The sequence below is a fragment of the Crocuta crocuta genome, unplaced genomic scaffold, assembly GCF_008692635.1.
Source record: "Crocuta crocuta isolate KB4526 unplaced genomic scaffold, BGI_CrCroc_1.0 scaffold382, whole genome shotgun sequence".
In the NCBI taxonomy this organism is placed as follows: domain Eukaryota; kingdom Metazoa; phylum Chordata; class Mammalia; order Carnivora; family Hyaenidae; genus Crocuta; species Crocuta crocuta.
In genome coordinates, this window is record NW_027531873.1 from 1228586 (window position 1) to 1255054 (window position 26469).

At 42.8% G+C, this 26469-nt stretch overlaps 1 protein-coding gene across 4 annotated transcripts in view; it reads right to left on the reverse strand.

Moving 5' to 3' along the window:
• The window catches only part of KIAA1549L (KIAA1549 like), a 254572-nt gene that overhangs the window by 101616 nt on the left and 126487 nt on the right, over nucleotides 1-26469 (reverse strand). For 2 of the 4 annotated variants that reach the window (XM_077772816.1, XM_077772818.1), the window contains exons 1-7: nucleotides 18395-18839; nucleotides 16876-17478; nucleotides 14766-14881; nucleotides 10192-10411; nucleotides 9307-9440; nucleotides 1646-1808; nucleotides 42-101 (exon numbers count right to left, since the gene is read on the reverse strand). In XM_077772816.1, coding sequence (XP_077628942.1) covers nucleotides 42-101; nucleotides 1646-1808; nucleotides 9307-9440; nucleotides 10192-10411; nucleotides 14766-14881; nucleotides 16876-17478; nucleotides 18395-18797 — 1699 coding nt within the window. In that variant the 5' untranslated portion in view covers nucleotides 18798-18839. Of the gene's footprint in view, nucleotides 1-41; nucleotides 102-1645; nucleotides 1809-9306; nucleotides 9441-10191; nucleotides 10412-14765; nucleotides 14882-16875; nucleotides 17479-18394; nucleotides 20918-26469 lie in introns of those variants that run through there. The other 2 variants (XM_077772817.1, XM_077772815.1) reach the window with 2 other exon arrangements.

Genomic DNA, 26469 nt, shown 5'->3' on the forward strand with positions numbered 1-26469 from the left:
CCGACCTGAGAGGCAGGAAAGGAAGTAAAATAAGACATTACCTGTTATTACCCAATAGTCTCTGGTTGTTTCTGATATATCAAGGTTGGGATATTCCAGCGCTAAAACAAATAAGAAACACAGCAAGTTACTTTCATAGATTTTATATGTAAATATTATTAAGGAAAAGGGACACATGTAACAAAATATCAAAAAGTTAAATTCAGCTTTATAATTCTTGGGATCTCCAGGATATACAGGCCAAAACTATTTTGCTGTTCTGAAAAGTAAAATACTTAGTAAAGGGCTGACTTTCAGATGAAGAGTTTTCTAGGGTTTGTAAATTTCTGCTCTTTCTGATTTTTCATCAAAACCTTCCTAAGTGGAACATCTTCATTATCAAAACTCACAGCTAGAACATGTCTTAACTATAGCATTCTTTGTAAAAACTATCCAACCATCACTAATACTTTTAGGAACGATCCTCTCTCAAATGGATTTTGCCAGGGTCAAGGACTAGGTTTATTATTAGCCAAATATTTGTGACACACAGTCCCGATTTTTTCATAGGTATGGTGGCCATAAGCGCTAATTCATGTAAAGGGTTTAGCACGGTGCCTGGCATATAGTAAGTGCTCAATAAATCTTAATTGTTGTTATTATCAGAATATCAAGAGAAAATAAAATAAATTCTTCACATGCCGCCGTGTGGCATAATGCCATTTTTCATGACATCGTTCTTTCCACAAAATCCAGAGTCATCTTTCCTTACTATGTGGAAATTCGCAAAATCTTGTCATTAAACAGTCAGAAAAATTCTTAGTGGCTACTGTGTGCTAAGTATCCACACACATAACTTTATTCACAGTATCAAACGCACCACAGAAGGAAATAGAAACAATTTTGCTACTGTGGGTTTAAGAAAAAAACTTGACCAGTGACCTTGAGAAATGTATTAACAATTACATTTAAGAGCACAAATCTTGACTTCCTTTGGCTACCAAGTAAGTGTCTGGGTACAAAATGTAGGCTGCACTGTCTTTGGAGTCTATGCCTGCTGCATGGTAATGAGGATTATATAACTGAAACATCAGAGAAAGAGGAGGCCACAAGACTGCTATGGGGACTTCATCTAGTAAAGTCACGATGCTGATTGCAAATGAGTTGCATTATGGTATCTATAACCAGGGCAAGGGCTGAAGGCCTGGGATTTGCTGATGGCACAAGTGGGTGGAAACCATAGCAACCCAGAATGCCACAAGGACAGAAGCCCTGCAGGGCAGTTACTGTAAGCTCAAAGGCAGACTGTTTGGATTCAAACCCTAGGTTCCATGTCTCATTAGCTGTGACAGTGAGCATCTTGTTATACTTCTTGGGACTTCAGTTTTTTCCTTTACAAAGTGGGGCTCATTCTGTACTACTTATAGGGTGCTTCGTGAGGATTCGATGATGTAAGAAATGGGAACAGTAAAGGCACCTAGCAAATGATTTTGTTCAGTGCACAATACGCTTGTTATCAAGTCAATCCCCGTTTTATCACCAACTTCAGTTGTTTCATGATAAAAGAGTTTGTATGTACCTGGCACAAAACATGTTTGTCAAATGGAGAGGGGGCCCAAGAGAAGGGGGAAAAGGCAGCATCCCTGTGTGGTATGAACATACTCACGTTCGGCAATGGTGAGCGGCGGGTAGGTGAGGTAGAACCCAACCAGCTCAGCCGAGAGCTGGCGGAGGAGGCTGCTGGCGACTGTGCCATTGAGGAAGGAGCTCCGATTGCCCACCACGTACACCAAGGTGACTGTCTGGGAGGCGTTGGATGTGCTCACAATCTGAATCGACACAGGAGGAAAGGGGAGGGAGACATGCCAAATAAGATGAGGGTCTGTTTCATGGAAGCCATGGGAGGAGAAGTTTAAGCAGAAGCTGAGGGCAGGAATGAGAGGGAGGTTAAGAAAAGCAAGGAAAAGACAAGAATAACAATATTCGTCATTTATGGATTGCTGGCTGAGTGCCAGGCATCGTGCGGAGGACACATGATCTCATTCAATCCTCACCACAACCCTATGAAGTGTATCTAGTTATGGCTCCATTTTATAGAGGAGCAAACTGAGGCCTGGAATGATCAAGAGACTTGCCCATGATCACATAGATAATAGATAAGTTTTGTAGCTAGGATTTGAACCCAGACAGTCTGACTTCAGGTTTTAACCAGGTATGTCTATCTATTCCAGGGGCTAAACTGTCTCAGGTTACATTTATGGTTCTGAAAATACAAAATAGAGCATAGAAATGTTAAATCTAAGAGGGCTCAACTGCTCAGAGAAAGCCTGTGTTAAATTTGGGGGGAACGCTGAGGTTTCTATGCAGCTGATCACCACACTAGTGAACAGACTGATTAAACCTGATTACAAAAGGAATTCAGAAATATAAAATAGCCTCTTTAGAGAATGATTACATTTCCTTGTGACCTATTAAATTCAATATAGAATATGTAAATATTACTAGGAGATCGTGTGGTTTTCTTCTTGAATTTTGTTTAAGTCGGTTTTCTCGTTACTGGAAAATGTGGTTTTCTGGGTCAATGTATGGACAAAAATATCCCACAGATGAGATTTGAAAAACAAATGCAGTAGGAAGCTATTTAATTTGGTGAGACAGCATGGGGTTCTGTGCTGGGGTCTGTTCTGTGTCTTCTCCCCTTCCAGATTCACTTGCCACCCACTCCTGCCCTGGTTTTGCTCGGAGCCCCCAAAGGCAGACACTTGTGGACTACTTATTGGGCTCCCTTCCCTCTGGTTTCAGCTAAAAGCAGCTCAGGAGGATGTGAGAGACTGGAAGGAGAGTGGGGTCAGAGAACTGGTGTGTCAGGGACTCCCTTCCCACAGCATGGTGCTTATGGGAGCAGCTCTGGCCTCTGCTTCCCATAACTGCTCTTTCCCCTTGCCCTATAAGGCCCTAACACTTACAGCCTTGGCTACTACACTCACCTGTGGTCTTCCGAGAGCCTGCCCATGCTTCTGCAAAGGGTCCCTTTTATTAGACTTTCTTCAAATTACCTGTATCTGAGTGTGCCCTCTTTTCCTGCAAGGAGCTGACTGATATCCTGTCTTTCCAAGACCTTTGTGTGTTCAGACATAAATATCCCTGCGACTTCCCTTTTAGACATTATTTTTAAAAAGATTGTCAAGAATAGCTTCTTCTCATTATTTCTCACTTTTCCCCATAAGTAGAAGTTGCTATATAATTTTCTTTTTTAAAAAAAGTTTTTAAATGTTTTTTATTTTTGAGAGAGAAATAGACTGAGAGTTGGGGCAGGGGCAGAGAGAGACAGAGAGAGAGAGAAAATCCAAAGCAGGATCCAGGCTCTGAGCCATCAGCACAGAACCCAGCGCAGGGCCCCAACTCACAAACCATGAGACCATGACCCAAGCTGAAGTCAGATGCTCAACCGACTGAGCCACCCAGGCACCCCTGGAAGTTGCTATGCAATTTTCTAACACAGAATCTATAGTCCCATGATTAATGATACACTTAGTCAATGTTTCTGGTCAACTCTTTCCTTTCTGAAAATATTTTTGGAATGCGGTTGAGCCACAGGTATTCATGCCTCTTTCTCAGTGTACCAAAAATAAAGGTGCTTCTTTCTGAACAATTCAAAAGACCTCACCATACTGTCACCTTAAAAAATAATAACTAAAATAACTTTTTGACCATTATCTCTAGTGTGAACATTCTATTTTTTGTTTTTCAACAAAACTAAATCTCAGTGGATCTCAAAGATGTCTATAGAACTTGCAGTGTGAATACTTCTATAGAAACTACATTGGATCTGGTAAGTTATAACTTCTAAAAAAAAACTGTGGCAAAAATATACATAAATTTATAATGTTAACCCTTATAAGTATACAGTTCGGTAGCCTTAAGCACATTCACACTGTTGTGTGGACATCACCATCCATCTCCAGAAATTTTTCGTCTTCCCAAACTGAAACTTTGTACCTATTAAACAACTCTGCATTTCTTCCTCTACCCAGCCCCTGAAAACACCATTCTACTTTGTGTCTCTATTCATTTGACAGATTTAAACACCTTTTATAAGTGGAATCATATAGTATTTGTCCTTTTGTGACTAGCTTATTTCACTTAGCATAATGTCCTCAAGGTCCGTCCATGTGGTAGCATATGTCAGCATTTCCTTCCTTTTTAAAGATGAATAGCATTCCATTGGATGTATATACCACATTTCTTGTCCACCCTTCTGTGCACTGACACCAGGGTTGTTTCTGCCTTTTGGATGTTGTGAATAATGCTGCTGTGAACATGGGTATACATATATCTGTTCAAGTCCCTACCTTCTTTTGGGTATATACCCAGAAGTAGAATTGCTGGCTCATATGGTAATTCTATGTTTAATTTTTTAAGGAACCACCATACCATTTGCCACAGAGCTATGCCATTTGAGAAGCTCACCAGCAGTGCACAAGGGTTCCAATTCCTCCATATTTTTACCAACACTTATTTTTTATCTTTTCAAAAATTTTAAATGTTTATTTATTTTTGAGAGAGAGAGAGAGAAAGAAAGAGAGAGAGAGAGGCAGAGAGAGGGAGACACAGAATTTGAAGGAGGCTCCAGGTTCTGAGTTGTCAGCACAGAGCCCAAAATTGAGCCTAAACTCATGAACCACAAGATCATGACCTGAGCTGAAGTCCGACTCTTAACCTAAACCTAAGTGAGCTATCCAAGTATCCCTTTTCTTTTTTATAATAGTCATCCTGATAGGTGTGAAGTGGTATATTGTGGTTTTGATTTTCATTTCCCTAATGATCAGTCATGTAGAACATTTTTTCATGTGCTTATTGATCATCTATATATCTTATTTGGAGAAATGTTTATTCAAGCTGTTTACCCACTTCTTTATCAGATTGTTTTTATGTTTTTAGCTGTAGAAGTTCTTATATATTCTAGATATTTATTCCCTGTCCAATATATGATTTGCAAATATTTTCTTCCATTCTGTGGGTTGTCTTTTGATCAATTGTGTCCTTTGATCTACAAAAGTGTTTAATTTTTTAAAAAATTTTAAACATTTATTTATTTTTGAAAGACAGAGACAGAGAGTAAGTGGGGAAGGGGCAAAGAGAGGAGACACAGAATCTGAAGCAGGCTCCAGGCTCTGAGCTGTCAGCACAGAGCCCAACATGAGGCTCAAACCCATAAACCATGAGATCATGACCTGAGCTGATGTTAGAAGCTTAACTGACTGAGCCACCTGGGCACCCCAAAAGTGTTTAATTCTGAAGTCCAATTTAACTACTTTTTCTTTTGTTGCCTATACTTTTGGTGCCATATCCAGGAAATCATTGCCAAATTCAGTAAGATGAAGTTTTCTCCTCTGTTTTCTTCTATGAGTCCTATAGTTTTGGCTCTCATGTTTAGATCTTTGATCCACTTAAGTTAATTTTTGTATATGATGTTAGATAAGGGTCCAACTTCATTCTTTTGTTTGTGGATGTCCAGTTCTCCCAATACGATTGGTTGAAAAGATTGTCCTTTCTCCACTGAATGGTTTTGGCACCTTTGTCAAAAATCATTTGACCACATATGCAAAGATTTATTTTTGCAATTTTGCTTGAGTTCCATTTGTCTATATGTCTGTCTTTATGCCAGTATCACACTGTTCTGATTATTGTAGCTCTGTAGTAAGTTTTGAAATCAGAAAGCACGAGAACTCCAACTATGTTTTTCTTTTTCAAGATTGTGTTGGCCATTCATGGTCCCTTGAGATTCCATATGAATCATATGAATTCTAGGATGGGTTTTTCTATTTCTGCAACAACAACAAAAAAAATCACTGGGATTTTAATAGGGATTGTATGGAATCTGTAGATCGTTCTGAGCAGTACTGACATCTTAACAATATCAAGTCTTCCAATTCATAAGCACAGATTGTCCTTTTTTTTTCCTTTTTGGTCTATTAAGTCTCATTTTTATAGTTAAGAAAAGTGTGACCATTCTTGGTGGCTGCTTAAAATTAGTTTCATAAATAAGAAGAGGTTCACAGGCCTGAACTAAGGTCATGTCAATGTTCCCTGAAAATCATATCCTGACCCCAGTACAAGCAGCCTCTATAGGGGGCACTTTCCCATTATCTCTTTACTCTTAGATTCCTGTGGCTTCTGACCTTATCTCTTACTTCCCACTCACTCATGACACAATCCATTTAGCTAATCAGACCTAAAAAATGCTAGCGGAATGGAATGCTGTTGTTTTGCTTACTCAGAATCCATCTTCCCTTCTTCTACGGCAGCACCATAATTTCCTCTGGCAAACACCTCTCCAATTGGGTTCATGTGCTCAAGCTCTAGGAGTGGGCATAGCCAGGCCTAGTTGATTGGAACATTTTCTCTCCTTGGCCACAGTTACTGCTCCAGAAATGGGCACATAGTCCAGGTGGGTCCAATGAGAGCTAATCCCAGGATTTTTACTGGAATGCCACAAAAAAAGGCACTTTGGTTCTATAAGACTGTGAGCAATAAGGATGAGGCAAACCTGGAGGTTTGGCCATTTTCAGAGGCCAAGGGCCTGAAGATGATGGAATCCAGGCAAGGCCAAGATAAAAGAGAGAACTTCATGAAGAAATCATATAAGCACCTGACTCAAATTGGGCCTGAAGGCAATATGTTGTGAACTTTTCAGCTATATGAGCCAATCACTTCTTTTTGTTTAAGTCTTATATGCTTCAATTCACAACCAAAAAGGTCCTCATCAAATCTACTGTAATCTAGTCCCTAATACCAATGCTACACAAGTAAAAAAAAAAAAAAAAAAAAAGTCACTTTTCAATGACACTGTGAACAAATTAATTAAATATTTATGTGGTCTTATTCCAGAAAGAATCCAAGCTGCCCTCTAAATTATATTTAATATCATAAAATGGAAAGTTATTAATTATAAAACCAGCCCAGGGAACAAGCCCAGGGGGATTAAAGACACCCCCAGAGGGATGGTTAGCATGTAGTTAATATATGCATGATATAGGGGCCTTTGCATATAGGGTTCCAGAATCCAGGCAACAAATTGGTTCTGGAATTCCTGTCAGCCATGGCAAAAAGTGAAATAGGGTTAATAAAACAATTCACCCAATTATTCATTCATTTCAAGAGCTGCTGAAATGTTCAAGAGCATCTAAAATGTATGTAGATGCAGAGGCGCCTGGTTGGCTCAGTTGGTTAAACATCTGACTCTTGATTTTGGCTCAGGTCATGATCACAGGGTCATGAGACTGAGACCCACATTGGGTATGGAGCCTACTTAAGATTCTCTCTCTCTTTCCTTCTACCCTTCTCCATGCCCCCCACTCACATGTTCTCTCTCTCTCTAAAAATAATAAAATAAAAAAAATGTAAATGCAGTTTTCAAATTGTCTGTTATAGTCTTTTCTAAGGGAAGTTTGCTACTTGCTTTACTAAGTTCATGGCCCATTACTATCATACAACAGCACAAGAGAGGCTTCTTAAGACCAAAGTCAGCTTATTTATCTTGATGTCTCTCCCAGTGCCTGATAAATAGCAGGCATGCAATGGGTCTGTGCTTCCTGAATACAATCAGAGTATATGCCCTACTGCTGAGTCCTAACTAGAATAACTAGAATCATGCACCTGTGAGGATCACAAATCCAATCAGAAAGAAAAAAACCTCCCACAAGGGAGCTGAGTCATACTTCTTACATAAATCTTGTGTTTGTGACATGTTTTTAGATCTTAATCTAATATGAACCAAATCATAGTGAGATACTTCCATATACAATTTGGATAAATCTAGAAAAGGAAAGCTACTTGTTCAAATTAAATTATATGCTTTCTACATCATATTGGCTTTGCTGATAATTCACTTATGCTAAATGTCAATTTCAAAACCACTGGGTTTAATTGCAAAGGATTTAGTTCAGTAAAATCAGAGACACTGAGTTGTACAGTTAATCAGAGAAATTTGGGGGCTGTATGAATATCATTAAAAAGCATCTGTCTTTAGAGGGATGTTAGCTATATAATTGCAAAAAGTGGGTCTCAGAAAAGCTTCTAGTAGCATGTCTACTGTAAATCCAGTAAACTGAAATACAGTATACTAGGAGTAATATTTTCCTGGGAAAGAATTCATGTGTTTCCCAAAAGTTTCAGAGTATAGCACAGTGAATAAGATTATGGGCCTTTAAAAGCTTTTTTTAATGTTAATTCAGTTTTGAGAAACAGAGACATAGCATGAGTGGGGGAAGGGAGAGAGAGAGGGAGACACAGCATATGAAGCAGGCTCCAGGCTCTGAGCTGTCAGCACAGAGTCCAATGCAGGGCTCAAACCCACGAACCTTGAGATCATGACCTAAGCCAACGTCAGGTGCTTAACTGACTGAGCCATCCAGTCTCCCTTAAGATTATGGGCTTTTACTCAAATCTTTGTTCCATTCTTTACCAACCATGTGACTTTCTGGAAGTTTCTTAGCCTTTCTCTTGGTTCCCTTTTCTGTGAAATGATGATAATAATACTTCAGGAGGATGTCTTGAGTATTATGCAGCAAAATATTTCTAAAACACCTAGCACAGTCCTGGCATATGGTAAGCCCCAAGTATGTGTGTCTGTGTGTTTGTTTAAACTAGGGTGATTGTGCATGTGGATGTCTAGAAAATAACTCAATGCAGGGGCACCTCAGTGGCTCAGTTGGTTAAGCATCTAACTTTTGATTTCGGCTCAGATCATGATCTCAAGGTTTGTGAGTTTGAGCCCTGAGTGCAGAGCCTACTTGGGATTCTCTCTCTCTCTCTCTCTCTGCCCCTCCTGCTTGTGTGATCTCTCTCTCTCTCAATAAATAAATAAACTTAAAAAAAGAAAATAATGCAATGCAAATCACAGGATAGGCAAAACTTGATGAGTCAGCTATTTAGAATGGATTCATTTTATAAGACATTTTCTTCATTTTATGAGACTATATCTTTTACAGCATATCTAGTTTCATTTTTAAAATAGCAAATGTATTGGGAAGGCCCAAGGAAGCTTCACATGGGAAAATAAATATAAAATCTCAAACCATAGCAGGTAGGTAGCAAAACAGCCTCCCTGCTATCATGCCCATACTCCAGCATCCTCATCAATGCCAGGACCGACTCGACTCCGCAGCCCCAGAGTGGCACCTCTTCCTGTCTACATCACACGCCCAAAGTACAAAGTTACATTTACACCAGGCAGCTTTGGAATAGGGAAGCCAGTTGCCTTGCCAGCATTTGCATCATGGTTGGCTTCTGTCAACTACATTGCAGAAGTGCCCTCCTCCTTACCTGAATTGTCAGGTTGCTCTTGGTATTCAGGACTTTCCTCTCTGCATCCTGAAAGGCCTTCTGCAGTCTTTGTTCCATCGTCTGAGCAAACTTGCAGGACTGGATGTTGTCAGACTGGCTCACAAACTGCAGCACTAGAATGGGAGTAATCAATCCGTGCTCATTAAAGTTGTGTGTCTTAGTTCCTTGGACTTAACAGCAGTCACCACATTAAACAGCATGATTTGACATCAGAGAAATCAGGCACATAAAGACTGACAAGGGTTGGTTGTAGTGCCAGAAGGGGTTCTTAAAATGATTTATAATAGAGAAGAGTTAAAAGCATGATCAAACCTGAGGTTCCTTCTGATGCAAAGGGCTTAGTGACCATTTGGTTGGTCTATGCAGACATCTGCTCCAAGAATTATTTTTAAAAAGTTGATGGGGTCTTTGAATTTCGATGGCTTCTCCATCCTTGTGGTTCACCAACCACAAGATGGTCAGAATCACAAGGGAACTTGAGAGAAAGACTCCAATGCCTAAACTCGGAGATTCTGATTCAGTGGCATCTAGAATGTGTTGCTCCAAAGCATAGATTTTATGGATGCTTAGCTCTTGCCAGGATCCACTGGTAATATGGGGGAAAAAATAAAAAACACAGTACTTGTTGCTCACAAAGTACTAACTATATAAATTGGGAAGGAAAGCCCCAGTGAAGGACCAATTCTAATAAATCCAGGGTTGGGAAGGTTAGGCTCATGTGCAGGGAATTGGACAGTTGATTAACAGGGCCCTTTGAGGAAAGTACACAAGGACTTTAAGAGATGATGGAGCAGCTGGCACTGATCTTTTTAAACAGGTGTCCTCTTGGTACTGCCCCTGGCCCCAGAATGGATAGGTACTTGCCTGTTCTCAGCTGGAAGTAGCCTGCAGGTTGGGGATTCCATGGGGAGGCAAGAACTGCCACTGACTGCAAGTTTGGGGTATGTTGCTTCAGATCCGCCGTGACATTGCTGACCCCATAAACACCCAGCATTTCTATCACGACGGCAGGCAAGTACACCAGTCTCCCTTTGGTAGCATAATAACCAACTGTGACGTTATGAGAATGTTCCAGAATGTCCACCTACAAAACAACAGGCCCAAAGAACTCAGTGTTTATTTCCACAGTGCTTTAAGTTCTTCTTGGTATGAGAACCACAACTGTTATTTACCAAGGCTGGGGAATAAGATGTTCTCATTCAACAAATATTCTAATAGCTCTATAAACACACATGGATTGGTGGGGCCCCTGGGTGACTCAGTCAGTTAAGCATCTGACATCGGCTCAGGTCATGATCTTGTGGTTGGTGGGTTCAAGCCCCACGTCGGGCTCTGTGCTGACAGCTAGCTCAGAACCTGGAGCCTTTTTTGGATTCTGTGTCTCCCTCTCTCTCCGACCCTCCCCTACTCATGCTGTCTCTCTCTCTCTCTCAGAAATAAATAAAAAACATTTTAAAAATTAAAAAATAATAAACACACATGGATTGGCAAGTCTCAAAATATCAGAATGCAAAACAATACAAAAATACAATTTATATCACACCTACATGGAACAGAATTAAATCTCTGGGTTTTTAAAAAATGTTTGTTTATTTTTGAGAGAGTAGCAGGGAAGGGGCAGAGAGAGAGGTGGGGACAGAGGATCTGAAGCAGGCTCTGAGTGGGGTTCGAACTCACGGACCATGAGATCATGACCTGAGCCAAAGCCGGACACTCAACTGACTGAGCCACTCAGGTGCCCCAGGTTTTCTTGATTCCTTAAATTACTTCAGTATAATCTTTTGAGTACCAATGGTCACTCAAGAAGGCAAACAGGAGAAAGCTGGCAAAAGAGATTTTCAGAGATGAAATGCTGGGAAGAACAGCTTTATTATACTTCGTATCATTTATGAAAATTAAAAGGCAGAACTGATAGACAAAGTGGGGGCTCCTTCAGGACAGGGGATCAGGTAATAAATGAGGTGAATTCCTCTCTCTAAAAGCTGGCTTGTAGGTTGGTTCAAGGCCAAGGTGGGGATGGGGATGAGCTATATAGAGTCTCTCTTAACACTGAGTCCTAAGGGACACTGATGTGCTGAACTCTTTATGACCCAACTGGAAGATTTTGAGGCTATAGATTTTATTCTTGTTTTCTTTTGCTTTCTTAGTGTTTTATAACAGGGTGGTTTTTCTGGGTTTGGGGATTTTTTAAAGTATTTATTATTTTTTTGATTCTTTTTTTTCTGAGAGAGAGAGAGAGAAACAGCATGAGCAGGGGAGGGTCAGAGAAATAGGGAGGCACAGAATCTGAAACAGGCTCCAGGCTCTGAGCTGTCAGCACACAGCCCCAAGCAGGGCTCAAACCCATGAACCGTGAGATCATGACCCGAGCCGAAGTCAGATGCCCAACTGACTGAGCCATCCAGGTGCTCCTAAAAATATTTATTTATTTTTGAGAGAGGGAGAGAGAGCACAAGCAGGGGAGGGACAAAGAGAGAGGGAGACAGAGACTCCCAAGCTGGCTCTGTCCTGTCAGCAGAGAGCTGGATGTGGGGCTCAAAATCACGAACCGTGAGATCATGACCTGAGCCGAAACCAAGAGTTGGGCGCTTAACTGACTAAGTCACCCAGACACCTCCCTGGCATGTTGTAAACACATGTTTCCCTCTCCCCACACACTCTGACGCTTGCATTTCCATTAGTAATGTCAAGTGTTTCTGTGAAAGAAACCAAGGAAACTGATTCTGCAACAGCCTGGGTGTGCTTTGCCTCCTCCACACTGTGTGCTCGCTGCCACTCTGGGACCTAAAGGCAGTGTTCAAGATGACTATAGGTGAAACAAGAGATACTTCTGGATGTAACCTGGACACAGCATTAAACACCACCAGACCACCCAGTGAGAAAGTGACTCCAATCCCAATTGCTCCAAGGAAGTCTTAGTTTGGGGATTACTTATTGTTAACACCGCTCTAATGCTTGCTAATCATATTTTTAAACAAAGGAACACAAGGGACATCATCAGCCTTAGAGCCTTCTGTAAGCAACAATGTCTAGTTTGAATTTAATGAGCTGTTACCGTTATTCTCATTTTTAGGATTATCTTTTGTGGCAGATGATCCTGATTTCTACTTATGTCAGTAATATCAAACATCCTTTCTTTTTTTTCTTTTCATTTTTTTTTTAAATAGTTTATTGTCAAATTAGTTTCCACATAACACTCAGTGCTCATCCCCACAAGTGTCCTCCTCCATGCCCATCCCCCCTCCACCCCTATATCCATCAGTCCTCAGTTTTTGCCAGCATTCAAGAGTCTCTCATGGTTTGCCTCTCCCCCACCATTTCCGCCCTTCTTCTCCCCCTTGTTCCTCCGTCAAGTTCCTCCTAATCCTCCTATACGTGCAAACATATGATATTTGTCTTTCTCTGCCTGACTTATTTCACTCAGCATAACACCCTCAAGGTCCATCCATGTTGCTACACGTGGCCAGATTTCATTGTTTCTCATTGCCATGTAGTATTCCATGGTATAGATAAACCACATCTTCTTGATCCATTCGTCTGTTGATGGACACTTAGGCTCTTTCCATGTTTTAGCTATTGTGGAGAGTGCTGCTATGAACATTGGGGTACATGTGCTCCTATGCATCAGCATTTCTGTATCTCTTGGGTAAATTCCTAGCAGTGCTATTGCTGGGTCATAGGGGAGTTCTACTGTTAATTTTTTAGGAACCTCCACACTGTTTTCCAGAGGGGCTGCACCAGTTTACATTCCCACCAACACTGTAGGAGGGTCCCATTTCTCCACATCCTGGCCAGCATCTCGCGTTCTCTGATGTGCTCATTTTAGCCACTCTGACTGGCGTGAGGTGGTATCTCAGTGTCGTTTTGATTTGTATTTCCCTGATGAGGAGGGATGCTGAGCATCATCAAACATCCTTTCAAAAGAAATGTATTTACGTTTTTAAAAATGAGCCGACTTTTTGTTGTTGTTGTTGTTTTTTAGTTTATTGTCAAGTTGGTTTCCATATAACACCCAGTGCTCATCCCCACAAGTGCCCTCCTCCATGTCCATCACCCCCCTCCCCTCTCCCCCACCCCCATCAGCCCTCAGTTTGTTCTCAGCATTCAAGAGTCTTTCATGGTTTGCCTCCCTCCCTCTCCCCAAATGCTGAGTGAAATAAGTCAGCCAGAGAAGGACAGATACCATATGTTTGCACATATAGGTGGATTAGGAGGAACTTAATGGAGCCAACTTTCAAAAACCAAATTCATGGGGTACCTGGGTGGCTCAGTTGGTTACATGTCTGACTTTGGCTCAGGTCATGATCCCACAGTTCATGAGATGGAGCCCCATGTTGGGCTCTGTACTGACAGCGCAGAGCCTGCTTTGGATTCTCTCTCCCCCTCCCTCTGCCCCTCCCCCACCCATGCTTGCATGCTCGCTCGCTCTCACTCTCTCTCTCTCTCAAAGTAAATAAATAAAATCTAAAAAAACTGAATTCATAACTAATTGTCATAGTGGTCTGGGATGGTATACAGAAAAGGCAAAAAACTGAGTAGTTTACAAATGACTAAAGTTTAGTGAAAATTACATGTCAGGTGACCAAATAGAAATACTCACATTTTCAACTTTCAAATAAAGTTTCTGGTGAAGAAACCACAGATGCCTCTCATGAAATGCATTTCTTTCTTTCTTCCCCCCCACCCCCTCAGAATTAGATACAAGAGATTGACAGTGACCGATAAACTATGTACCAAACCTCATTCCTAGTCCTTGGTGTGGTCTTGGAGACCACAAAACCGAATGCAGCTGTAGAACAAAACATCAAAGGAAAACGCCAGAGCAATATTTTTAAGTAGTGAGAAGCGTTGTCTACCAACTGCCAATCATATTTAGACTTTGAAACTTGGAGTCAGTCCAAAAGACTGTAAAGCAAGGCTTCCATCACTTGGATACGCCATCACAATCAGCTTGAAGTTTTTAAATAGTACTTCACATTAAAGTGTTTGGAGGGGAAAAAATGTTCATTTCCCTGTCTGCTGCTGGCTATTTAAGCAAAGCTGGACTCAATTTACAATAATTTTTAAATGTCCAGAAATAAATCACTATTTACAATGCTGAGGGAGATAAAGGGAAAAGCAATGGATGGTTTCTTGAAAATTACACTCACAATATTAAATTTCCCTAAACAATGGGATAACAGGACATTCAAAACAGTATATCCAGGCTTGAAAACAAAAAAGATTAGACATAAGGCAATTAACCTCAATTTTCCATCCCAAAATCTGACCTTTTTCTCCGGTCACCACACATTAGCTATTTGCCAAAATGAAAAAAAGATTCTACTTCTGACAAGTATGGTTATGGTACTCAGGGAGGAGGAAAATAATCTAGCATCCTCTGGGACCAAGAGGAAGATGTGGGCGGCTTAGTCTAATCACAAAAGCAAGAGGCTTACGTGAGCTGAGACGTCATTCTGGTGGAAAGCCTTCCGCAATGCCTGCGTGAGCCCTCTGGCTACATTGAACTTCAAGGTTTCACTGATCTGCACTCTCCTCTGGGTCAGAAAGAGAACTGTGGGGCCAAACAAAAGCACAGTAATCAGGGTAAGTAATGATCCTTCCTCTCCTCTCCGCCATCCACCCCCTACAAGTTCTGAGGAAAGCTAGTGAGCACAGGTCCAACCAATGAGAGCAGTGGGCTGGGGTAGTAGCCGTGTTGGTCCCACTCAAGTCCAAAGAAGGAAGAACCTAGTATTTGCATGACCCTAGTGGGGAGAGCTAATATGCTGGCTACACTTCATGTCTGATCAATGCTTACTCTGACTTTGAAAACGGGGTTCAGCAGTGCCTGCTGCATGCAAGAAAACTCCTGTAACAGCATTCCCTGACAGCCTGCTTAAGGGCAGGCCCTGAGCTGGCTCCTGCAGCCTAAAACACCCCTGAATCAGGAAGATGCAGTCCCCACCCCACAAGTGGGCCAGAGACTGGGCTAGAGAGCTGCGGTGGAAGGTAGGCACCTGTGATCGAATATGACAGGTGTTATTTTAAGGGAAGCCTACAATGCCACTGGAGGCCCCAGGAGGAGGATCCAGCTCGGACTTGGGCAATGGGGTGGGGATCAGGGAAGGTTTCTTGATGCTTACACTGAGTCCTGAAGGACAAGGGGAGTATGCTAGGTCAAGGGGAAAGGCACCACCTCCCTCCCCACTCCCAGCAGAGAGAAGACCAAGTGAAAAGACACAGGGGTGAGAAGTGAAGCCTCAGGATACCTGTTTAGGCTTGGTCCTGAGGGTGATGGGAAGTGAAGGGTTTTCAGCAAAGGCATACATTTTAGAAAGTTCCATTGGCTGCAAACGAAGAACAGATTGGAGGGGGGGATAGTCTGAGGCAGAGAGATAAATTTGGTTGTTGTTGTAGAAATTGAGTGATGATGACAGTGTCAACTAGGGAAGTGGCCACTGGGGAAGACAGAAGGGATAGTCCAGGAGGTAGGATGGAAGGGCACCAGTGGTTGACCAGGTATGGGGTGAAGGGGGTGATGATGAAGGAGGGGGGAGAATGTTCCAGACTTTGCATCTAGGTGGTTAGGGTTGCCTGCCTCTCAACGGGGGGAGAGTGGGAAACCAGATGGTATAATATCTTGAGAAATAGAAAGAGATACTATACTTTGTGCTATGCCTAGTTTCACAATTTCCCACTTGCAAAGAGGGTATGTCTCCAGATATAATTTCATTTAATCCTTTGTGGGGTGAAGAGGAAGGCGGGACACGAGCCTTCAGCACTGGCATGCTCTTTCAAATACTGTGTCAAATGCTTTTTATAGCAAACACTACCACACTATTAAAAGCACCCTGTGCCTTCCTGGCCTGCTTTGCTGCAACTGGGAGGTGGGGGCTAAAGAGATAGCATATCCCACCCAATTTTTCAAGGCCTCTTTTTCAACATCAAAAGAAATCCTGGGCACCCACATCGTGTGGCTGTACTTCTACTATCTGCTGACCGAGAAAATACATCACAAACGCCTCTCTGAATTCTGTAGAGTTTCTAAGATTTGGTATTTTACTAATCATTTCATTTATTCATGTGAGACATCACTGATTTGCTCTATAGGCAAGACTTGCTACATGTTTGTTTTCTCAGACTTACTGGCAGAATAGGTTTCCCTAGAGCCTCTGATATCGGGACTGATCCCGGGCCTAGAATCCATATCATGTAAAGCTCCCTCCTCTTCTCTGCTGCTTTTTAAGGATCAGGGGTTCTCAACCTCATCACTGGGACATTTTGGGCTGGATTATTCTCTGCTGTAGGACTACCCAGTGCCCTGTAGGGTTTTTAGCAGCATTCTGGTCTCTGTCTCATTCATGCCTGCAGCACCCTCCTTACCCTCCATGTTGTAAACACCCAAAACCGTCTCCAGACATGGCCAAATGTCTTCTGGGAGAGAAAGAGTCAAACTGTCCCTGGTTGAGAACCACCAATCTCAAAGAACTCAAATAATTCTGCCACATCTCTGAGACCAAGATGTGTTGGCCGCTTTCAAGTAAAATCAGGACAGTGGACTCTTACCTGTCTTCACCAGGAGCTTACTGGACATCTGACACTCCAGGTTGGATGCCATTTTGCCAGTTGTGACCACAGCAGTCAACGCAGTATCTGTATTCTCTGCCAGCAAAGGTGGCAACCGGGTGGCCCTTACTGGGGCAGTAACGGATGTCAAGGCTGCTGTGATTGTCAGTGGGCGTGTGGTGGATGTCCTCGGCATGTCCGGGCTGGTGGGGTTTGGGAGGCCTGTGTGCATGGCTTGTGGTTTCCTGGGGAGGTGTGTTGTGGACAACAGGCCAGAGGCGGTGCCCGTGTTCCCTTGCATGGCTGTATGAGCACTCACGGTGTGTGCTGTTCTTGAAAACATGTAGGTTGGTGCGAGTGAGAAGGCCGGATGCAGTGCCCCTGGTGTCGTCCTTGGGCCAGGTACTGTGTTGTTTGTGACGTTTTTAGCTAGGGCAGTGGTCCAACTGCTCTTGACTAATGCTGAGGCCATGGCCGAAGCACTGCTGCCAGTGCCTTTGGCAATCAGGGCTGCAGACAGCGCCGGTGGACTTGATTTCCCCAGGAACAACGTGGCAGCGGATGCTGCTGTTGGTTCTGCCTTGGACGACACTGAGGGATCCACTGCAAAGGGAAAAAGCAAAGTCATTGGCCTACAGTACACATGTCATTTGTTGTGATGAATGGATGTAACTTATGAGTTTGCTGGGGTGAAAAGTCTCTGCTCGGGGATTTAGGGAAAACAGCTCTAGGTTCATTAAGTCAATTACCCATAATGAGAATGCCACTGGCAGAAACCTGTGATGGGGTTTGGGGTGGAAAGAAATTTATGGTTGGTAATAAGGACATTTAAGTTCTGAATACAGATCTTCCTCGCCTTACGATGGGGTTATGTGTCAATAAACCCATCATAAGTTGAAAATATCAGAAACCAAAAATGCACATAATACACTTAACCTCCCAAACATCCTAGCTTAGCCCAGCCCACTTTAACAGTGCTCATATCACTTACATTACCCTACAGTTGAGGAAAAACATCTAACACAAGCCTGTTTTATATTCAAGTGTTGACTCTCTTGGGTAATTTATTGAATACGGTGCTGAAAGACAGAATAGTTGTACGGGTGCAGGACGGTTATAATTGTAACATTGTTCACCGTGATCTCGTGGCTCACTGGGAGCTCTGACTCACTGCCCCACCCAACTTCATCAGAGAGGAGTGTACCACTTCTTGCTAGCCTGGGGAAAGGTCCAAATTCAAAGTTCAAAGTATGATTCCTACTGAATGCATATTGCTTTTGCACCATTATAAAGTTGAAAAATCGTAAGTCAAATCATTGTAAGTTGGAGACTGTACTTTCAAAACAATCAAGTTAGCAGAGGATCAAGGGCATGACTATCTGGGGCGGCTAACTCATTCATTATCCCAAAAGTGTGTGTCTGCTCCTTCTAAGCAAAACTGGATATCTGTGTTGAGCTTGAAGATGCTTGTCCACAGAAGCAGTCATACTAATTTGGGGGGTACGGGGAAACAAACTACCTGCATGAGTGGCTGCACCTGTCCATTTCTCAGGGTGCTGAGAAGCCAGCAGCCCTTTGGATGGGGCCCTGGTCGATAGAGGAGGAGATTCAGCAGTAGAGTGATATTTCAAGATACTCTGGAATGATGTGGAAGCACTTATCACAGGAGATGGATGGATGTCACTGGAAATTCGGAGAATTGTATCTGTTCCATCTGAAAGCATTTCCTGCAAGCTAGCTGTGGAAGTCAGACTTGGAGAGGCTGGTGAAAGAGCATGTGTTGAATGTGCAGGCAGTTGAAGATGAGGATGAGACACAGCATGTTGGCTTGTGGATGGGTAATCTTCAATCTCAGCTGTTTGGAACTCTCTGGAATAGTTTTTAATGGTTGTTGACAAGAAGTCTGTATGGTTTCCAACCATGGTAATCTCTGACTGTTGAATAGGCTGGTTGGTGCTTGTACCAAGGACTGGATGCTGAATGTTAGAGCCTTCTGCAGTCACTGAATGCCCAGTAGTATCTCTGAAATCCAAAGATTTTATTGTACTGGCAGCTGAAGTTGAGCCATTGGGAGGAGGAGTTGAAGCTGAATGAGTTTCCCAACTGGTGGAGTTAATTGTGTGCTCATTTAAATCATAATTTGTTTGCTGCTGCAAGCCAGATATCATTGGCTCTGTGGAGAGAAATCCAGTTTCTGCTGAAAGAGAACTCCAGAAAACATCTGTGGTTGCTGGCTTTTTCACATGTCTCATTGTTGAGAAATCATAGACCTCAGTGGATGAGGGAAATGCTGTCACCTGTTGGGAAGTTGAAACTGGCAACTGAGAATGGTCTATCACAGCTGCATAAGTCTCTGGCTTGATGTCAGACAAGCTAGGGGATGGGAACGTAGTCTGGGTGCTTTGTACAGAGGGGCTGGAAGGTAGAGGTAACTCTGAAGGAAGGAGGTTTGTTTTTAGTGTTGTGATGAAGAAAGATGAAATATGATCCGTGCTAGAAGCAGAGTTGAACCCATTTACAGTGTGAAGACCTGGAATCTCTTTAGTTGGAAGGGTCTGGAGATCAACTGTCAAATCTGCCTTTTCGTTTTTCTTTAAACCATCTGTCACACTATCTTCTTTCTGCAGAGGAAATGCCCAGGTCGTGGAAAGAAGATTGGGAAATTTGTTGGAGAAGAGGAAGTCTGTAGCTGCAGTCGGAGGGGTTCCACCACTGCCCCCTTTTTGAGGAGTTGGCATCTTGGGCACAGTGGAAATAGAGGCATGGTTCTGTGCCAGCTGGAGGAAGGTGAGAGCAGAGGGAAAGTCTGCTGATGTGCTGTCGGATGCCCCAGAAAGGATGGCTTGCCCTCTGTGGGCTGTAGTGAGAGACAGAGTAGAAGGTGCCAAAGAGGAAGATGTGTGTTCCACTGAAGGGAGGAGCCCTTCAGAATTCTCTGGAGCTCCTGACAAATGCAGTGGGTTAGTGACGTCATTTGCAGTACCAAGGGCTAGCTTTCTGCTGGTTGTTTCCACTGCCACTGATTCTGCAGTCTGGAAAAGTGAAGACACAGCCTCCTGGGTCACTGCTGTGGCCGCCACACTCTTAGAAAGTGGCAAAGTCACCCCACTGTGCACTCCTCCAGCCACCTCAGCTTCAACTGGCTGTGTGGATGTATGTCTTGAAGCCACTTCCAACACTGACCATGAGGGAGTTCCATCTGGAAGCAGAAGTAGACTTCCAGGCACTGGGGGTGGGAGAGACAGATGGGACAGTTCTGCCACAGAGCTCAAAAACTCAGGTGTGGGGGAGCCTGCTGAGTGAGGATCCTCTGTGGGGGCCAGCTCAGGATGCTCCACTGTTGAGTATCCAAAAAGACCTAGACGAGGGATACCTATAAAATCCTGGGCATTTTTGGACAGAGTGTGGTTCATTTCCCCAGCAAATGGGCGTGGGGGATTAGCTATGCTCTGACTTGAAGAGGAGCCAATTGGAGCTATTTGGGGGAACAAAGGCACTTTGGTGGGTTGTTCAGGTGGCTTGGAAAAGGTGATGGAATGAGGTGAGTCAGAAGCCAATGAAGAGGATGGATGTGGAGGGAGAAATGCAACAATGTTTGATCTGGGGGAATGTTGTATTGAAATGGAAGGAGTCCCTACCCAGACTGGCTGAAATGGGATAGTGGACAATGAGGGGAGCATGCTGGTGTGAGGCAAACCTGACACAAAGGATGCATCCTTTCCCCCTTGAGGTCTTGGTTGGACCAGAGACTCGGTGGAATCCTTGGAAGGCTCAAGGGAGGTGCTGTGTCCACTTCCTTGGTAAGGGGAAGAAGAGAAGTCCCCATGAGCCCGGGCTCTGCGGTGTGTTTTGGGTGGAGATGTTCGGGCAAACTGCAGCACGCTAGTGTTGTCAGGGGAGGGTCCCAGCACATTCTTGATTCTGGCCACTGCTGCGGAAGACGGGACTTCTGAGAAAGGCCATGTTGGTGAAATCGGTAACAATTTCCCATGAGGAAATGACTCCGGGGTTGGGCTGACTGTTATCTGTAGATTGTCTGTTCCTGTCAAACAAAATACCACACAGTCAGGCACTGGATGATCATCCAGTGCCTGCTGTGGTAGGTCCTGGAGAGAAGGAATGGGCAAGACAGGCATCACTGGGACCTCACAGAGCTCCCACCCCAGCACAGAAGATTCATTAAACATATTTAGACAATGAGGTTAAGTAATTACAGATACGTAAACACTATAGCTAACCTACAGGGTGGGGCTGGGAGCCATAGTCTCTGATGAAATTATATCTAAGCAAAGATGCCAAAGACATCTGTGTACCTTAAATCTTTTTTTTTTTTTTTCTGTACCACCAACGAGGGCTGGACTGTGAAACTCAAAATACAAAATCAAAGATGAATGTTACTACCTGCCATGGCCAATGACACCAACATAAACCTCATCCAAGAACTCAAAAGGCAAAATGAAAGGACTGTGAATCTTGATGCAAATATGTTCTTAGGACCCTAAGTCATCTCCAACAGAAGAATAAGGTTGCTTGTGTTTGGAAAGACGACACCAGTGGTATCTTTCTTTCTGAAAGTAAAACTACTCACACCCAACCTAGGACTAGAGACACCTCACAAGAGCCAGTGTCACTACAAGCATCTACAGAGAAAGGAGACTATTCACACCCACATTTCCTGTATGAAGCTGCAGGCAGAAAGGCAAGGGGAGAGGGCACAAGATGTCAAGCTCCACAGGAAAAGAGACAAGAACATAACTGATCAGAAAGCTAGAAATTTCATGCTCAGGAAGAGAAACAATATCCTGCTTGATGATTCTCTGGTTCCCCTTTCCATGGTTCTACAGTGCTGATGATGCTGATGACCCCAGAGATGGCTATGTACCCTTAAGTCATATTTTAAGGTAAAAATAAAAAAGAAAGAACGGGTACTTCTAGAGTTTTCTCCATTACTGTCTAAAAATGTTAGAACTATCTGACAGAAACAAAGAAGCCCAAGGGAGCTGAAGTTAGAAAATCTGGTTTGAAGTGGAGCGGAGTGAGGTGGTGAGGTGAGGGTGGGTGATGTACAGGAGCAAATCTGTGTTTCAGAACAAGTATTGTGGCTACGGAGTGAAGAACAGAACAGACTGGAAAGGGGTGTGAATGGATGACAACAGAGACCAGAAGAAAACCCTGAAGTGGTCTAGGCATGGGATGACTAGACAGTTGTAAAAATGAGTTGAGCCATGGTGGATGACTGAAATAGATCATTTTTTATGATCCCTTTCAGTTCTCAGAGTTCAGGATAATATAGTCCTTTAAGGATGTTTGTGTTTGTATATATATGTGGGGTTTTTTTTTAAAGCATTTGCCCTTTTTAGTTTTTAGTGTTCATTTATTTATTTTTTTTACAAATAGTTTATTGTCAAGTTGGTTTCCATATAACACCCAGTGCTCATCCCCACAAGTGCCCTCCTCCATGCCCATCCACCCCTCCCCCCCACACCCATCAGTCCTCAGTTTGTTCTCAGCATTCAAGAGTCTCTCATGGTTTGCCTCTCTCCCTCTCCGCCACTATTTCCCCCCTTCTTCTCCCCCTTGTCCTCCATTAAGTTCCTCCTAATCCTCCTATACGTGCAAACACGTGGTATTTGTCCTTCTCTGCCTGACTTATTTCGCTCAGCATAATTGTTTATTTATTCTTGACAGAGAGACAGAGCATGAATTGGGGAGGTGCAGAGAGGGAGGGAGACACTGAATCCAAAGCAGATTCCAGGCTCCAAGCTGCCAGGACAGAGCCCAATGTGGGTCTCAAACCCACAAACCATGAGATCATAACCAGAGCCAAAGTCAGACGCTTTACTGACTCAGCCACTCAGATGCCCCTGTATGTGTTTTTTAAATGGCTGCAAATTCTCCTATATGCCTCCCATTGAGAGGTGAGGTCTATGTCCCCACCTCCTGAAGCTGAGTGGGCTTGAGACCGTTCAAGCCATAGAGTAGGGCAGAAGCATTGCCATGTGCCTTCCTAGGCTACCATCACAAAAGGCCAGGCAGCTTTCACTTGGCCACTTGGAAGGCTTGCTTTCCATATGCTCCCTCACTCTCCCTCTTGGAACCAGCCACCACTCTGTGAACAGCCCAAGCCACGTGGAGGGGCCACGTGTAAGTACTCCAGTCAACAGTCTCAGCTGAGTCAAGCTTCCCAGTCATCCCTGCCCAGGCACCAGACATGTGAATGAAGAGGCCTCCAGATAATTCTAGTCCCTAACCACTTGAGTCGCCCTAGCTGTTTCAGTCTTCCCTACTGAGTCCCCAGGAATCATGAAACAAGACATCCTCACTGTGCTCTGTCTGGATTCCCAAAACCACAAAATGGTTGTTATTTTACAACATGAAGCTATGGGCGGTTTGCTGTGCAGCAATAATAACTGAAACAATACAAGATTGTGTCCCTCATTCCTGGGAAGTGAATTTCTATAGCTTTAATTAGCTTCTCAAAAGAATTCAGAAGCCAAAACACAGTTAATAACTCTTTATTTCAATGGAAATTACTTTTGCTTTATACACAAGATTTTAAAATTATGTCTATGCTAATAAATAAAATGTATCTATTTTAATTAATGCTGTATCATGGAAGGGATGGAAAGGGAAGAAAAAATTTTGAGAGGGAAATGAGAGGTAGATTTATTAAGAAGGGAAAAGTAAATTAGGAGAAGTAGGGCAAAACCAAATTACAGAAAGTCTAAAACACTTTTTTAAAAAAGGCAGTGAAACAGAAGTTTGGTATAGAAGTTATATATGAGAGTGTGGGGGACACACTCCACAGTATTTCCATAATCCTTATCTCTTGGTGGCCATGCCTTTGTGTGACTCATCTTGAGTATGAACAGAGCCTGTGAGTTGCTTCTAAGCAATATAATATGGCAAAGGTGATGGGATATCCACTGTGTTTATATAATCTAAGACTCCATCTTGCTGGTAGACTTGCTGTCCTTAATGGCCTGATGAATTAAGAGATCATACTGGGAAAACCCACGTGGCAAAAGATTGTGCGTAGCTTCCAGAACTGCAGGCAGTCTCCAGGAACCATGAGCTAACCTTCGGAGCTGAGGATGGTCTCCCACTGACAGCCAACAAAAATCCAGGGCCTTCCAGATGGAAGCCACAAGGAAATAAATTCTGCCAGCAACCTGAGTGAACTTGGAAGTAGACTGTTCTCTAGCCAAGCCTCCAGAAGAGAACACAGCCCAGCTGATACCACAATGGCGGCCTTCTAAGACCTGTGCAGAGGATCCAAAGAAGCTGTGCCCATCGAAGCTGGGAAATAATAAATGCATGTTGTTCTGAGCCAGGAAGTTTGGTATTTATTACACAGCAATAAAAAAACTAATAGAGGTAGAGAGAAAGGGAATGTGTAATGGGTGTATAAGCAGAGATGGAGCATGAGGTACCACGACTAAAGAATAGCAGAAACGATGGTGAGAAGTTACCACCAAGACAGTAAAAAAGAAGCTCAAGCCAGTATGTTTGTTTGGAATTTCACAGAGAAGCTGTGAAATAAAAATCTGAACATAGTACCTGGGACTCAGAGGAAGTTATTTGAAGAGAACATTGGGCTTTGCAAGAGTGGAAGCAAAGCCACAGCAGCAAATAGCAGCAAACACAGTGGAATGTTGCTATGAAATAGGTTGAACCCTTCTGTTTAAATCCCATTTTTCAAGGAAAAAAAAGAATGCACATTCCATTCAAATTGCTGCATTCTTTTTTTCTCAATGAAATCCTACTGACTCTTCAATCCACCCCTGTCTCCAATCCAAAACTGTTAACTTTATTCTACTTAGAATGATATGAACTATTCTTTGCTGACAAATACAGTAATGATCTTCAAAAAAAAAAAAAGCACAAAAAGCTATCATACATCCTACATACTAGAGGGGGAGATGAAAGGCAATGGTGTTTCTCTGCACAAGGATACCTGAAGAGGTATCATTTGTGAATATTACAAGTATCACTCATTCTCCTTTTTTCATTTTTTTAATGAGTATTTTTATTTTCGAGAGAGACAGAGCATGAGTGGGGGAGGAGAAGAGAGAGAGGGAGACACAGAATTCAAAGCAGGTTCCAGGCTCTGAACTGTCAGCCCAGAGCCCAACACAGGGCTTGAACCCACAAACTGTGAAATCATGATCTGAGCCAAAATCAGACACTCAACAGACTAAGCCATCCAGACACCCCCAAATATCACTCATTCTAAAGCAACACAAAAATGCAAAACCAAAAATACCCCCCAAAAAACCACATAACCCCCCCCACACACACACACACATATCACTCATTCTAGGGACAAGCCAACAATTACCTTCTCTTTGATAGTGTATGCCACCAAGGAACTAGTAACCTAAAGAAATTTAAAGGGAAGTAGTTTAAATGGTAAGAGACTTAAGGAGGCTCTGCGTGAAGATAGATGGGGAGCAGAGATGGATTTATGTTGGAACTAAGTGAAAGCAAGCAAGCTGAAGATCCTCAAAATAATGAAAAGTTAAAATGAGTCATTTCTTCCCTTCTCAAGGAGACATGAACCCCATTCCACAAACAATTGACACATATTTTAAACTAGGCTGGTTTGTGCCAGGTTTAGATAATAGCATGGTTTTCAAAGCTACTGGAAAGCACTCACTCCTGTAAGAATATCAGACTTAATAATAATTGGCACAGGGGCACCTGGGTGGCTCAGTTGGTTAAGTGTTCTTGGTTTCAGCTCAGGTCACCATCTCACACTGGGATGGAGCCCAGCTTCAGGCTCTGTGCTGACTGTGAAAAGCCTGCTTGGGATTCTCTCTCTCTCCCTCTCTCTGGCCCTCCTGCACATTCTCTCTTGCTCTCAAGATAAAGAAATAAACTTTATATATATATGTGTGTGTGTGTGTGTGTGTGTGTGTGTATTCTTTACATATAAATTATATATTTTATATATATAAATATATTATAATTAATACATTATATATAAAGAAATATTCTCCTGTCAAATTTAAAGGCCCTCCCAATGTGGCCCTGAAACTACTCCTGTAATGTAATCATAATCAGTCTTTTTCCATTCAGCACTTCCTTCCTTTGACTGCTAGAGACACTGAGAAGGAAGCCTTCCCACCAGCAGCCTAGCTACAGGCATGACCCATTTCCAACCATGGTCATGAAACCATCCACTTTGTCCTGGTCACTGCCTGCCAGCACATTTTCTTAATTGCAACACTCAAAGAAAAGCAAACCTGATCATCAGCAGCTCTTGAATAGAAGAAACTAAGACAACCAACTAATAAACATTAGTAAATATCCCAAACCCCTCCTCTTTGTATGTCAGAGAAAAATATCTGCAGCTTTCTATTAGGCCCCAGAGTCAGACTGCTTGGATTCAAGTCTTACTTCTCCATTTGCGAGCTGTGTGACCCTGGACAAGCTACTTAACCTCACTGTGCCTCTTCCTCATTTGTCAAATGGGGACAATTATAGTACCTATGTCAGGGTACCTACTTTATCATGAAGTTGTTTTAAGTGTTAAAATGAGGTGATACGTGTAAAGTCCTTAGAAGAATGCCTGGCATACAGTACTCCCCA